Raw genomic sequence first — 15,480 nt, forward strand, 5'->3', positions numbered from 1 at the left:
AGGCTAACGCTGTCAGCGTGCCAAGTCCCATCGCAGGGGGGGATAAGGCTGATCCAGCGCGGGAGGAGGGACCAGGCTCGGCAGAGGACTCCGCTGGAAGAGCCAAGAAACGCTGCCGGCTGTCAGGGCTGCCTGGAAGGTCCTAGCGACACAAGTGCAACCTGGGAAACGCAGGCACCGCTTGACAGCTCCCTCCCAGAGGCTCTAGCAACTTCTGCACCACGCAGCCCGGCAAGGCGCCCGGCTCTGCCGCCGCCCAGGCGAGGAAGTCCCCGCGCCCCTGATCGGCGCCGGTCCCAGAAGGTTCCTGAAGCCCGACGCGACGCCCGCCCTGCCCCGCAGGCCGCTCCATCGCGGGGCGCCCGGCCCGGGCCGCGGCCCGCCGCCCCCGCCGCAGAGGGGCGACCCCCCCCGGCCCGCGCAGCCCCGCACGCCGCGCATGCGCCCCGCGGCCCCTCACCGTTGCCGGGTGACTCGCCCTCCCCGCCGTCCTCAGCACCGGCAGCAGGTTCCTCCGCCTCTTCCTACCCCGGGGGCCGGCGCGGGCCTCTCCTCGCCGCTCCGCTCTCCTCGCAGGCCTCCTCCCTCGGCCTCGGCCGCCCCCGCCGTCCGCCGCGGCCTCCGCGCTGCCCGCCCCGGGCGCCGTCCGTCCCCAGAGCCGCTCCGTCGCTCGAGCGCGCCTCCGCGAGCGGGGGGTCCCCAACGGTAGCGGCGGCAACTGGCGGAAGTGACGCGCTGACTGACAGGTGCAGCGCGCGCGCCCCCTCCCTCGGGGTCACGTGCTGCGGGGCGGGGAGGGGTCGCCGGTGGCGCCGCGGTGGGGCGGGGCGGGGCGGGGATGGCGGGGGGCGGCGGCGCGGCGGCCCGCGGGCCCGGGGCGGGAGGAGGCGCCCGAGGAAGGGGGCTGGCGGCCGGGGGCGGCTCGGCTCGGCGCGGCCAGCCTTGGGCCGGCGGGGCCGCCGTCCGTTATAGCCCCGGGCTGCCCGGCTGCAGGGCGCCTCGACCGCTGCCACTCCGCACCCGGGAGCAACGAGCAATGGCCGGGGGATTAACTTCCTTCTCCTGTTCTTAACCTTGGGGTCAGTCGGCCGTCCGCCCGCCCGCCTCCGCCCCAGCGGGCTCCGCGGTGCCCGGGGCGCGACCAGGGCCGCTGGTGTCGGCCTGCAGGCCCGGCCCCGCTGCGGCGCCGCGCGCCTCGGCCGTCTTCAAGCATTTCCTGCACATTTTCTGAATTAAAGCGTCGAGAGCGATCGCTCCCAGACACCTCCCCGGCGCCGGCATGCCAGAAGGAACGAAGTGCCCTGTGACAAAGAGCTAATGCATTTTGAAATACAAAATGTAGCACCCTTAAACTAAGTTAGCGTAAGCTAGTGAGGAGTTGCGAGCTTGCAGCAGAAGTGTTAAAAGCCGTGCCTGGCAGCCTGCAGTTCCCACATGCCATGTTGAAACTACAACAGCTTTTTCTGTCGTGCGGTGCCAGCAGCCATGGGTGGTGGGTTTAATACAGCGTTTAAGGAAATGGGGATTTAGTTAGTAAAAATCCTCTCGAGAAAAGCTTTTCTTCCTGTGAAAAACTGACAAAGAATATATGAAAGGAAAAAAACTATACAAGCAGGATGGGATTAATTGCAACTTCTGTATTGCCAATAGCTCGGAGGGTTTTGTTCCAGGTTTTCCAACATGGATTCTAAATTTTATCTAGAGATACATGTATAAGACTCATTAGGAGGTTTTACATTTAGAACCCGAAGAAGGGAGAGTCACAATCCCACAGTAAATTAGTCTGGTTTTAATCAGATCTAAAACTATATTTTCATGCTAGAAGATTTGGTACTACTAGGAGGTGCCACACAAAACCAATAAAATGCATAGGGTCAGGGGAAATGACCTCTCAGGAGGTCTGCATTTGCTGTCGGTCTGCTTCCACAGCAGATTTCTCCACTTGAACACCTAATAAAATTTCCTCACATCAGGATGAGGTTCCCGAATTTGTATTTTGTATACATAGCTGTATTCTTTATGATTCATTTAGCCTCATCAACAAAATAAAGATACTGAATCAGAATAAGCTGGCAATTTTGTTGATGAAACATAGGAGAGAGCGGACTCCAGCTGGCTCTTCGGCAGATACGTTGGCCAGTTGACAGGAATAAAACTGCAAGAAACCTGACACAGAAAATGCACGCAGCGAGAGGAGACAGACAGCAGAGGCAGGCAGGTAGGCAGGCGCTGCACAGCACCTGCTCGCTGGTTTTGAGTCCAAGACAGTGTTTTCCCGCCTCTGAACTGGCTCTGAGTATGCCATTTCGTGCCAGCTTATCCTACCTCCTTTCAAATGCTTCCAACGTTCCTTGCAGGGGGCAGACATATGCAGTCCCAGGCTGCCACTTTAGTCTTTTCTGCTCACTTTGTGTTCTCGCTGCCTGTTTCTGAAGGGTTAAGGAGTCCTGGTGCTTTAGCCACTTTTTCTAAGATAGTAAATACGGAGGGAAGGGAGGCAACAACTTAATGAACGGATGCATGGTTACACCCCCAAAATACAGCTGTGGAAGGCGTCTGCCTCTCAGATCACTGCTAAAATTTACAATGGAGCAATGTGGTAGCTATCCCCATCCGTTTTCCACTATCTCAGGGCACAGCTGAAATTTTATGGTAGCATTTTGTAATTCTCCCGCTTACGTGGCATGCAGACTTCTGCACAGCTCAGACACCCAGCCCAGTTTCAGCAGTCTAGACAAGACAGCGTGGAGCTCGCACAGGCTCATTTACCCCCTCCGAACCCGCAGGCACACGCCCAGCAGCCCCAGCATGAGCGGTGCTTGTGCAGGTGCATGGCTGCAGTCCCACCGCGTGACACAGGACTGTCACCCACATGTCAGGACATATGACAGTGTACTGCCTTGCAAGGAGTCAGTGACAAGGCCAGAGCATGGGGCTGCTCACGAGAAGAAGGACCCATTCCCCAGCTGCTACACAGCTCCCGGAGCTTGGCAGTTGCATCTGGTCAGCATCTGGCTCCCAGCACCGAAGAGCCAGAGTGCCATGGCATCCCAGTCTCTTTGGTAAATCCATGTCACCACGAAGGGTGAGCCACTTCTGTAGCTCGGTGTGTTATCTTACAAGCCCAGCTAAGTTGCTCAGCCTAAAGGTTTTGCAGAGGTTCAGCTGCTAGGTGCTCACAAAGTAACTCAGTAGATCTGAAACGATTACTAGCGTAATTCCCTTGTTTTCAGGAAGAGCTATCCACGAGCAGAAGTCGTTATCACCAGTATATGTCGCAGAAGAACTGGAGACATATTTCCTCCATGGGTCCCCAATATCCGTCCTGACCTAGTATGACTTCAGAATAAATATTCTCTGAACACTTTAGTTTCCAATTAAGTCTAGTTCCAGCAACAGCTCTGCATTACTCCTCACCAGAAATTGAAGCAAATGAAAGAAAAATAGCCCTGTCCCAGCTGTGCTCCCTGTTGTACAAGGCTTAGTACAAACTGAGCTAGAATACTCCAGAACTTAAATCAATTTTGCAATGTCATCCAATCCTTTGAAGGCTGATAGCCTGCCATGCAATTCTTTACCTTCATACTGGGTCATTATCTTGCTAGAAGGAAATGGAAATCTAATGCATAGCAAAGCAAGACACTGTCTGCTGTAATACCTGTATATTATATGCCAACAGTTTTTACTTGGGGGGGGGGGGGGAATTATCCGTGTGTCAGCAAAGTATTTGTTTTTGGTTTTAATTGTCCATCTACAAACAAATTGTTTGATATACTCCCCTGGACTTGGAAGTGCTTAATTTTTATCTTAAATGGATCCTATTAATATCTTGCAAAAATATTGACAAACATGAGTCGTTTCAACACCAAAGAAGAATTAGCAAACAGTAACACTTTCCAGCTGGCTGCTCTGCAAAATGCTTTCCTTTCCTGCATATTTCATCCAGAAACAGAGACGTGTCCCCAGACTGAGGAGGGACTTTGTTCCTCTTTGCCAGCATTAGAAATTTTTCTAACAAGCATTTTGTTTCAGGATGCCCAGCACAAGACACTTAGCCATGTTAGACATCCATAACTCTCCATGGAGGCTCTCAAATCAGCAAGTATCCGGTTCTTCTGACTCACGGTGTCCAAAAGGGCACCTAAGAATCAAAGTCTCTTTTAAAGCTTTGCCCTCTATTAACAAATGAAGCTTCACAGCGCTCAAGCAAACAGGTGAAAGAATCTGTTTTACAGAGACAGAAACTCCAGCACACAGAAAACCATTCATCTTTTCAAAGACTGTCTGCCATTACTAGACACATATGTAAGAATTTTTTTAAACTGAATTCAATATCAAAGGCACATGTTCTACGTAAATGTCAGACATTTTTACTCGTTTTTCTACCAGAGTTCTGTGATTAAAATAAACATTTACAGCATAAGATTTTTTTCCTGCCTTTGTATACTTTTTGGATCTGAATCTTGGTTTTGGAAGATCTGTCTTTAAAGTAGAGATCTAGGAATATGGGGCAAATGTGGCTTTTACGGCTTGTTCACATTTTAATTGCATGGTTGCAGACTTAACAGGAGATAATTCTTCCCTTCTTGAAATTCAAGACATTGAAAGGTTAATTCAATCTTCTCAGTTCCATCTCCTTCCTTCTGTTCCCCTTCCCACACTCCCCCCCCCATCGGTAGACAGCTGAGTTATTTGAATTTTATGCAAACTAGTATTCATCCAAAGGGAAAAATCAGTCAATGTATGCATCAGACAAGCAAAAATGACAATATTGCACACTTTCGTTTTTCACTTCCTATTTGCTTTTCTCTGCATTCACCAGTTTGGGCTGTGGACAGACATGAACTCATGCCCTAAAGCTAGTTTCCACTGAAAAGTTCACTTGAATTAAATCTTGAGATGTCCCCATCCCTTTTGAATCCCTATTCTTTGCGCTCCCAAGGATCTATACTTGAGCTGCCGTGGTGCTTTTACCTTGAGTCGGGGAAAGGCTGCTGTTCAAGTTAGCACAATTTGTCTGCTGCCAACACAATCCCTCTCCGCTCCTCCCATGTTATTTCATGGTGTGGTCACTCACACTCAAACTACACTAACTCCAGAGGAGTCCGTTTGAGTGTACAGAGCTCAGGTTAACCCTGTTATGAAGACATAGCCTAAATAAGACTGCAGCTGATTTCTGCACTTCATATATATTTGCAAGAAAAAAGCCATGGAAGTAGTCATTGAGAACATTCTAGTTTGGTCGGGATCAGAAGAGACAGGTGTTCACTTCAGATGCCGCGAGAGGAAAATGGTCTCTGGTTTGGGGGTTTTTTTTTACATTTTAGAGAAGAAAACCAGCATTTAACATAATATACTTACATCTTTCATTTGAACAGGCAGAAGTTAATAAATGTGGAACTTACTGATTACCACTTTCTTACATAATTGTTGACCTTGTACATAGTATGTAATATCTATGTGTTTGGCTTACTCTGTATAACAAGCTTATAAAATTGAAAATGGTTTTTGGAAAAGATGATGTATGAATCCCTCCAAGTAGAAATACAATTTTTTATTCTGGAAATTGCTCACAGAGATCAGCTAGGAAAGATCTAGCACCCATCAAAACTACATCCACAGCTCTGTGTCCCAAAAGTCAAGGACACCACGCCTCCGTATCTACCCCAGCACAACGTGGATTGTAACGACAGACCCACCTATTGTCCTTTTTCCTCTGGGCAAAAAGAAAATCTGAAGTTAATATCAAGTTAGCAGATCTCTGGATTTTATTACCTTATCTTTGATTATCTTGGATTATGTTGGTTGTGTATTTGCTGCACACTGAGTGCCAGAGTTTAATCTTCATAAGGAATGGTGATTTTCCTTTTGTTTAAAGCACAGAGAGTGAGAAATCCAGCAGTGGATTGTTTGATGCCAGAGCAGCCAGCTGCACTGAGAAGAGCCGCGTTTGAGCACGCTCCCAACGCTCACCCAAGACTTCTCTGTCTTACTCTTTCCCTAAGAGCTGCTGCTTGCAAGAGATGCTTCTATCCAGAAAAGGAGAGAGATGAAAAACAGTCTGTTAGTAAAGACTGGAAGTTATGCTAAACTAGTGTTTATAGACCAGTATTCATCACAAACTGTCATGTGCTCTATAGCATATTAATTTATGTGACTAATACATCACATGCTCCTTTCCCCACCCTGTCTTTGGGAGAGAAGCATGTGCATGGACATTTTTTTTTTCCTTTCATAATGCACGCATGTGTCACCCCGTTTTGCTAGAAAAGGCCAGGCCAAACTTTATGCTGGGAGACACACTTTTGGGTCAGTTCACAAGAAAGTTCTGTTGCAAGAATCTCCATCTGGTTAAACTTTTAAAAATTCACCCGCATACCGAGTTTTATAAGACCAAAAAAGAGGGAGAGAGGAAATTTCCACTCCCACTAGCTTATGTTTTCTCCTTTTGCTCTTTGCTGCAGTGGGACTCCTAGTATAGACTCTAAACTCCAGAGCTATTTGGAAAACATGGGGTTGGAAAAAATAGCCCAAGCAGAAGGACTGTCTACAGCTATCCTCTCCTTTCCCCTCATCCTCTGAACCCTTAAGGCTCAATGGTCTCGATAAGGAAAATGAAACACCTTAGGTAATGATAAAGCAAACAGTAGAAGACAAGTATTGAGTACTTACATAGTAGCAGTGCAGCATTACAGGAGACACCCTGCCAAAGAGAGATCATTGCCTTCCTTACACCCCCAGGATTCATTGTCTCTTAGCCTGGGAACCTGTCTCCGTTCCCAAACATGGATATTTTTTTTGGCAGCAAGACGGAACAAAAGGCACAAAGAGAACTAAGAAAACCCTTTCAGTGAAGCTGTAGTCTTTTTTTTTCTGTTCCCCTAAGGACGGGAAGCCTTCTAAGGATAGCTTGTAACACGCCCAATCCTGCCACCTTTCTGGAAGGTGCTCAATGCTCAACCTAAAGGAATTAGGGTGCTTGCAGATTCCAGCCCAGCTTTTGACCTTGAAAAATTAAACCCCTACCTTTAGCACCAAAAATACCACAACATTTTGAAAATGAAATCACTGTTATATTTGAGTGGGTGTGTTATTTCGAGACAGCACTAATGTGATTATAAAATCAGTTGTGTCAGCTTATTGGCTCAGCTACAGACACTGATCTGCTCAAGCGTCTGTTCCTCTAACCGGCTGCTCACGTTAGGGTGCTTTGTCCCTCCTCAGCTCCGTGTAGAAATAGAGGCGATCTGATTCCCACTGTTGCACCAAAGAGAAAGAAACCCCTTCTTCTTGCAGTTGCCCACCTAGTCTCCATGAAACTTGGCATTTCCAGTGCAACTCTTGTGCCAAACATGGGCACAGGATCCCCCCAGCCCGTGAAGTGCTATAGCCCTTACGTGCATATATATATATATATACACATATATATATATATATATATGTGTATATATATGTGTCCCTGCAGCCCCAGCCCCATGCAGGCTGGGCTCGCTGCTTCCCAGTGGCAACAGCCAAGGGAAAAAGCTGAGTGGCAGCAGGCTTCAAACCTCCCAGCCTCACTCCTCAGACTCCCCTCCAAATTTGTCTTTGCACTTGAGCTCCCTTTAAACATTTCCTCTCACCTATTACTGCATCCTGGTAGCAAGTCTTTGTTTTCCCCTGTTTCTCCGTGGGAGTCTGACAGACACTCGGTGGCTTGCGCTGCCAGGCATGGTTTGATGCTGTCGGTGGCGGGTGACTCACTGGTATCAGAGGTGTCAGTCCTGGCAGGTTTGACTCAGCCCTTCATCCTTTGGCAGCAGATTGAAATAAAATGCAATTCCCATTGTATCTGAGGCAGCTTTTCAGCCATGGCCATACCAATATGGCTTTATGTGCTTTATGTGTATAGATCTGTAAAGATCCTATAGTTTGCTTGCTCCGCTGGCTTGCTGGTTTTTCTCACTTCTATATGCTGGATCAGTCAGCTGCCTCTGTGCACCTCAAAGACCGTTGTGGCTCATTGCTACCACAGTCATCCCGAGGCCAGGTAAATGCCACGTTCCCCTTACGGAAGGTGGGGACCGAAATCCTGCCATTAAAAACCTGTCAAGTAACTGCTTTGCTGCTTATATAGCAAGAATATCTCAGTTCCCAGTGAAAGTTAAAGGCGTCTGAGTGAAAATATTACCTACCCATCTTTCTCTCCTGTGACCAGCCTCAATGCACTGTGCAATGCCCTCGGGCCAAACTCCAAATTTTCTATATGAAAACTACATATGGCTGTCTGTCCTGCACAGAGTATGTAAACATGAGGCTTGAATCCAACATGAGCTGTGTTTGACCACAGTACCGTTACTTACAAGCTACAGAAACTTGACAGGCACTTTATGCAACGGCCAAGATGTTCGTTATGGAGATGAGTACCTACTGATTTCAACTTAGAGTGAGAACATGTAATTTCTCATCATTCTGTTACATGGACTGACACTGTTGCACCTTCCTCAGAAACCCAACCCAATATCAATTAAAAGCCTGGTCATCTTCAGCCTAAAAACTCAAACAGCTCACCCCAAACTGTTTTTAATACTAGATCTGCCAATAAATTGGGCAAGTAAAATGGTGGTGGTGAAAAAACAAGTGTGCCCACCCTGTCTTAGCAGGTTTAGGGAAGTCTGAGCTCAGCTGTGGATGCTAGGTGCCAAGCCCGTGACTGTACACAGAAAACCAGAAGCAAGATTCTTCTCCTTCACTGTCCTGAACACTTAGTTTGCTTTCTACATCTGAGATAATTTGCACCAGTCTACAAGTTTAGGAGTTTTCCCCCTTATAATATCCTGTCAGATAAGAATTGTTACTTGTAAAAATGGACAAATATTTAAAAAACTGAAACTCATGAACTGCCTGAATTAATGAATCATTCAGATTGCATTTTAAAGTCTTTTCTGATCTTCTGATCTTCTAAATCTGGTGTCCAGCCTAACAAGAAGAGGTTAATGCTCTCTCTTTAAACAGACACTAAGACTTTGCAGTGTCAAATCTCAGCTATGGCTTACACCGACCATTTACCCAGCGGCCGCCTTCCTGCTTATTCCCAGGGGTTTTCGGTCAAGAACACAGCTTTCTATTTTTGACAGTTGGTTGGAGTAAGGGGATGGAAGCAAGGGAACTGAATCCTGATGCTAAATATGACTGGTATGCACACACATTGATTTTGCATGGACAGTTAGTGCAGACGCAGAGGTAACCCAGCCAGTCTGCACCAGTCAACTGAGCTTTTAGCATAACAAAAATGTAGCTACATTAGTGCCAGGACAACTTTAGGTCCATAAGAAGCACAGCCAGGTTTGCACAGGGCTGAGCTCAGTGGGACCTAAACCATCCCTTTGAAGCTCCAGCTGAGCAGCGTTACGCAGGTTTTTCCACCACTACCGTACTTCGTTCTCCTTTACCTCAAATACCGCAGACATGGCCACAGAGAAAACCTGCTTTTAGACTGCTGTCTACCAGCAACCCCTGCACTCTCTGAAGATATGGAAAACGGGATGGATAAAGGAAAGAATCACTGGGTGGGAAGGAACCACTATTTATGGATGCTGATGAGTAAAAATAATATTTTTTTCTGCATTTGTGTTCATTATTTTAAGTTGAACACACAATGGAAGAAGAGGTCCTTAAAACACATTTAAACACATTAAAACCATTTTCTCCATGCACACATATCAGACTCAAACCCACTCTACCTAAGCCTAACATGCCAACAGAAAGATCCACAGCACCTTCCCAGGGCTCTCGATCAGCTGTGAGACATCTCTCTCTCTCTGATCTCGTTGTCTAGGCTCCCTTCATAGTCAGCAGAGAAACCCAGACACTCCTAGGGCACAATTAATTTTATCCCACGTTAGTTGCCTCCCTATTGACTATCATGGAACCTAGACAAGTAATTCAGATGGAGACATCCAAAGTTACACAAGGGGAAACCCACGCCAGCATCCAGGAGGGCATACACAGCCCTTCCCTCCCAAACCTCAGGGCCTTGGAAAAGGAATCCCCAAGTAGTTTTGTGCTGCAAAGCGGGAAGCGTAGCTGGAGCCATGTCACAGCCACGGGGATGTCCACAGCCCTCGAGAGCAGTAGCTCTAGGAGGTTGGCACAGGTAGTGTTCACACACTGCACAATCTTGTCTCCGTGCAGTTTCTCACCTAACACAAAACGCATCTTACAAATAAATGCAAGGGCTTTTAGCCATTTTCATAGAATCATAGAACCACTTAGGTTGGAAAAGACCTTTAAGATTGAGTCCAACCGTAAACCTAACGCTGCCAAGTCCACCACTAAACCATGCTCCTAAGTGCCATATCTACCTGTCTTTTCAGTACCTCCAGGGATGGGGACTCAACCACTTCCCTTTTAAAGGTTTTTCTGAAATGACATCAGTCGGCGCCTACAGCACACGCTCCCTTCGCTGCAACTGAAGAGGTTCCCTGTGAGGAAGTCCAGCGTGGTCCATGCCATCGGGGTGGGTGGAGGACAGGGAAGGGCCACGCAGGCAGGACGGGCAAACACGGCTCCTCCAGAGTGAAGACAGGAAGGTCGGCCGTGGGCACGTGCCCGGTCTGGCTTGCAGAGCCACGCGCCATCGGGCTGAGGGAGGTGCCAGCAAGTGGGTTTGTAGCTACTGAAATGGGAGCAAATGAAAGATTCATTGTTCTTCCTTTCAGGACACGTTCCCGGATGCCAGCGTGGTGCTCAGGCCTTGCTTGTCTCAGATTTGGCCCTCGACTGCAGCAGTCCTACCACGACTGTGCTTAGAGTCCTCCTGAGCCCCCAGCGTGTGCTTCTGCCAGCCTGGGCAGGTGGGGGACGGTCCCCAGGCGCTTTGCTGAATGCACCTAAAATCTCCCCACACACTGCAGCACCAGCCCTTAAATGAACTCCAAACCTCACGTTAACTCTGAACTTCAGCACTGTCAAAGAAGGGCAGGAAAGGAAACTTAAATATTATTGTCTTGGTAAACGAGGGAAAAAGAAAAAAAATCATTTTGGCAGTTTTCCATGTCAGTTTTCCCATTTCCCTCCCTGTGCCCTTTCTGCAGCAGCAATCTGTCCTTTCCCTAAAGGCTGAGCAATCCCAGCACTAAACTAATCAATATTAATAGTGATGGGCTTGGGCGGGGGAGGAGAGGAGAGGAGGGATTACCCTGACCTTTTTCAACTCACACTGCCTCAGACGGCCACCAAGCAGCTGAGGAGAGAGCAGCCAGACGGTAATGCCATGTGGTTTTAGTAGCTTTTCATTTTTTTTTTTCCTGTGAATATTTACTTCTGTTGTCTCAATGCAGATAGCAATGAAGTCTGATTGTCTTCAGGAAGGAAAAAATGTAATTATGTCAGCCATCTCCGGGCCAAACCTCGCCTTGATGGGAAACTCCACTGAAATCAGGGGAATAACGCCCAGGCTGGATTTTAACTTGAATTTCTATTAAAAACAGGAATTGGATTAGGGAAGTTTTGACAGGTGAAGTGTTGAAAGCCAGTGTGCTTTGTGGATTTCTCTTATAATAGGGTATAATCAAACCCATTGAGCCTGCGACTGGGATATTGAATGCGAGAGCAAACAAAGGGCTGGGTGAACTGGTCCTCTATTGTTAAGCGCAAGTGTCCACAGCAGCTCGTGCCGCTACCGGGGTATGTACGCACTAGGACAGGGTGCTCAGAATTAAAGACCAATCCTATTAATTAAAACAAAATCATAATTGAAGCTCTTTGTTCATATTGGATTTGGGGTTTATTGTAGACTTTCTGGTTAGCAGCGTTCCTTAAAATAGAGGTTTACGTCAGGAGGCACCGTGGATTATTGGCAATTAATGCATTGTGTTGTCTTTACTGAGATATTCTTGTTTCCATGTGCAAAATATGATTTTTAGAAATTTTGTCTGAGAAATCTAGATAAAATTCTATTTATGCCTTTCTTCTTTTGCTCTGAAAGAGCCAAGCCTCAGGGAGAGGTCCCAGACTGAGGTGTTAGATTTGGGGGGGGGGGTTTGAATAAACATTTTTATGGTATTTTCATCTTTTTTCTTTCGAGCAGAAAATGCTTTGCAGATGGCTGATATCACAGCACTAGCTAATGAAGCCATGGGTGTGTTTTTCCTTTCTTTGTCAGGACCCATCATGTCCGACAAACCAGATTTTGCAGAAATTGAAACATTTGACAAGACCAAGCTGAAGAAGACAGAAACCAGAGAGAAAAATCCATTGCCCACTAAAGAAAGTAAGTGCTTATGAGGCTATTTGAACTATGAGTAGCAAGGACACAATCTGTATTGCAGTTCATATGCAAAATGAATACTGATCGTAGGATTACAGGCTCAAACTCATCCCTGACTTTAACTGGGGATAATACTAAGACTTGTACTCTATGCTGGGCTTCCAAGGATACGAATAATTATACCCAATGGTGCGTTTTGTCTGAAAAATCCTTTCTGATGGGATTGCTCTTGCTTCTGCTAAAAGCAAGACCAGTTTTTCTGCTGGTTGTGGGTAACGGGATCAAACTGTTTGTGATTACCATGTTATCGGCCTCTTCAGAGGCACGGACGCACAGGGGAACCCTTGCAGATCCCTGGCAGGCCAGGCAGCACCCCCAGAAGGTGCCTAGGCTCTGGATTTAACGTGTTATCAGGCAGATGAGCTGCTGCCCCCCACTGGTACTTGTTGTCAGCCCTGGCCAGGAGAGCTCCAGGCACCTTCTCTGGGAACAAGGCAGCAAGAGAAACCCACCATCCTCCTCACCTAACAGGCAATCTTCCTTAGCAAAGCACCCCTGGGTTTCCTCCTGCAGGGTCTTCTCCCCTAGACACACTGTGCGCAGGCAGCCAGATGAGGGTTGTGATTCACATTCAGCTTTGAATGTGAAAATGGCATTTCTCTGCGTTTGGACCAGCCATTGTGAGTGGTTTCCTTCAGAAGAGTATCACTAACCACTTTGGATGTGTCAGTACTGATAGTCACGGAGACGCACTGTCCCTCGACATAAAAGACCTGTTTTTCCCCTGTTTTATTGTCCCTACCGATGCTAAATCTGTACATAAGAGAGGAGGTTTGCACATCATGAACTGCACCTTACTAGCTAGGCATACATGGGAATGGGTTGGCATTTCCAGGGTGGCCAAAGAAAGCAAGTGGGGAGTTACCATCCCCTGGCTTTAAGAATGACCATAGAAATCTGTATCCTGCAGGATCACTATAATGTTTATTGATGATGGTTTCGTTTCCTCTGTTTTTCTGGCAGCTATCGAACAGGAAAAGCAAAGTGAAAGTACAGCCTGAGCGTAAAATTGAAGATGTGACTGCTGCTTCTTCAGTGGGGTTTTGGCTTCTGAGTTGGGTTGTTTTGTTTTCTCCCTCCCATCCGGTGTCTTTGCCCATTTATTTTAGCAAACATTTGCTCATTTAATGTTCCCCAAGGAAAAAGTTTGTTTTGTGTTTGTTTAAAAAGATACTATGTATTTGTATTCTTAAAACTGTAATTCCAAGTTCTGTATCAACACCATTACTTGCCAAAAAAAGCAATTTGCATAAAAATTGTTTTCCTAAACCTCACAATAAACAGGTTTCTTCTGATCAGCTGTCTTTGAGCCTTGCAGAAATAGGGGTTACACTGCGACTCTCACTAGCATCCCTCTCACTTTGTTTGCGTTGCCGCAGCATCTAGAGACCATGGCCGGGTTGGGAAGAGTTACCCCAGGCACCGACAGGTCCCCAGCTCAGTACACAGCCCCTCTCCATCAGCACGTACACCTGTATCCCACAGGCTCCCAGAGCCCCAGGCGGCACCGACCCCCAGGCACCCCCGACTGCCTTCGCAGCTGCCTGCAGACTTCACTCCCTTTCCCTGTCTCGCTCTAAAGAGTGTTTCAGGGGAACTCTGAGGGGCAAATTTTGTATGCTAGTAGCTCCTAAGCTTTTAAACCCCCAGCTTGGCAGCAGGCATGAATAAGATGGGAGGCTGTTGGCCTGCTGATCCTGTCCTAGGCTTCAGAAAACAGAAACGAACGGTTGGGGTGGTGTTTAGAAAGCTCTCATTTACTTAAGGGTTGCTTGACACTTGACATTTAATGTGAGTAGTCAGAACTGTAATTAAACAATAGCAGCGTAGCCACAAGAAAGGTGACTCTCAGTGGCAACAAAAAGTAAACAGAGGTGGCCAAGAGACCAAGGGAAAACAAACGGCGTGCAGGACTAGTGATTTCAGTTAGAGCTTCATTAGTGTCAGTGGTATTCAAAGGGCCAAGACTGCCTTGAATCGCTACTCATCAGTTCAACATTGCTGCTGCTTTTTTTTCATGACCGAGTTTTTTTGCACATTCGCCTTTGAGGACCTCATTCCCCCGGCACCTAACCCTAGGAGGGGTTTTTAGGGTCTGCTGGATTTATTAATACTCATTTTTATTTAAAGGGTGAAGAATGTGAAACATTGGGCAACAAGGAAAGCGGTGCTATATCTTCTTTATGACTCATGCCCTCCCATCACCCCCGCACACTTTGAGGTCAAAGAGCCTTTGACATTATTTAAATACCTACTTTGATGACAGTTCCTTCATGGAGAGAGCATTCAGAGACAGCACTTAAAGCAACACCTACTGGAAACTTATACAGCTAATACCGTTCAACCAGATTACCCCTTACTTTTCCGCAGGATGACTTCTAAGCACCATATTGCACTCAGCGGGTAAGCCTGCAGACTAGACTTTCTCCTTGTTTTTGCCAGGAGACAGCACTTTGTTCCACGTGACGATCTCCCTCCTTCTCTGCCAGTTCAGACCATCTGCCAACTCGCTCAGCAGAATAAGCTGTAAATCACCAAAAACCTCTTTGGCACAGCTGAGCCCATGGCTGGTGTCTGTGCCCCCAAGTTCTCCCAGGAGCTCAAGGTCTGGGTTGTGTCCTCAAGCCTGCGCTTTGCAGGAGGAAGGGAAGGAGGGTCTGGCTGGAGCAAGAAAACAAGAGAAAGATTCTCCTCTCGTGTTTGCACAGGTACAAAGGATTAGCAGTGTGGCTCTAAGGAGTGATGCAAGAGATCAGAGCACTGTCTACAGCTCTGGAGATAGCAAATCTGTCCAAGCACTTGGCTCAGAGCTGCTCCTGGTGCTGCTGCAGGGCTCAGTCTGCCCCCATGAAACCTCCTCCCAATTTAGCTGGTTGCATTTAAAGCCTGACACCGTAAACCCAAAGTCTTAGCACTTTTATTCATGTGTCTCACCCCACTGAAAAGACTACGTAGACGAGAAACACTTTGGCCAAGTTCCCCACCCCTGGATCTGACTGCAAAAGCTGTCAAGCTACAGCAGAGTACACAGCAGCTGCACGCCAGGCAAAACTCCTCAGAGTTAAAGGCCAGATCTTCCCACCCTTCACCCACCTGCCCCAGGTGGAACAGGGCTTGGGGACTTTTTCTTTCACCATTAGCAGTTAAGAGAGGCTTAAAATTAAAGACGT

The 15,480-nt window shown here is 47.4% G+C and overlaps 2 protein-coding genes across 8 annotated transcripts in view; one reads left to right on the plus strand and one right to left on the minus strand.

The window, feature by feature from the left end:
- Positions 1-15,480, minus strand: part of FAM13B (family with sequence similarity 13 member B) — a 68,012-nt gene that overhangs the window by 50,954 nt on the left and 1,578 nt on the right. The window contains exon 1 of one of the 4 annotated variants that reach the window (XM_087753763.1): positions 461-718. The exons of 1 other annotated variant lie outside the window; for it this stretch is intronic. The gene's annotated coding sequence lies outside the window, so the exon portion shown is untranslated. Of the gene's footprint in view, positions 1-460; positions 719-15,480 lie in introns of those variants that run through there. 2 more of the 4 variants (XM_087753758.1, XM_087753762.1) reach the window with 2 other exon arrangements.
- On the plus strand, positions 613-13,605 carry LOC104018453 (thymosin beta 4 X-linked). Of its 4 annotated transcripts, XM_087753765.1 has the most exons (4): positions 10,733-10,835; positions 11,545-11,667; positions 12,146-12,253; positions 13,274-13,605. In XM_087753765.1, exons 3-4 carry the CDS (start codon positions 12,154-12,156, stop codon positions 13,309-13,311), a joined length of 138 nt encoding a protein of 45 aa, XP_087609891.1. In that variant the 5' UTR covers positions 10,733-10,835; positions 11,545-11,667; positions 12,146-12,153; the 3' UTR covers positions 13,312-13,605. The 4 variants fall into 4 exon arrangements, with proteins under 4 accessions (XP_087609892.1, XP_087609891.1, XP_009469869.1 ...); XM_087753766.1 differs by lacking the exons at positions 10,733-10,835; positions 11,545-11,667 and adding an exon at positions 613-746; XM_009471594.2 differs by lacking the exons at positions 10,733-10,835; positions 11,545-11,667 and adding an exon at positions 11,201-11,246.

This window comes from Nipponia nippon, unplaced genomic scaffold (assembly GCF_047370975.1).
Source record: "Nipponia nippon isolate SJK-2023a ecotype South Korea unplaced genomic scaffold, ASM4737097v1 scaffold_17, whole genome shotgun sequence".
In the NCBI taxonomy this organism is placed as follows: Eukaryota; Metazoa; Chordata; class Aves; order Pelecaniformes; family Threskiornithidae; genus Nipponia; species Nipponia nippon.

Bases quoted from the DNA above. Each gene is read 5' to 3' on its own strand.
- LOC104018453 (XM_087753764.1), top strand. From the start codon at position 12,085: ATGGCTGATATCACAGCACTAGCTAATGAAGCCATGGGTGTGTTTTTC. The intron at 12,254-13,273 runs GTAAGTGCTTAT...TTTTTCTGGCAG, and splicing joins TCCATTGCCCACTAAAGAAA to CTATCGAACAGGAAAAGCAA.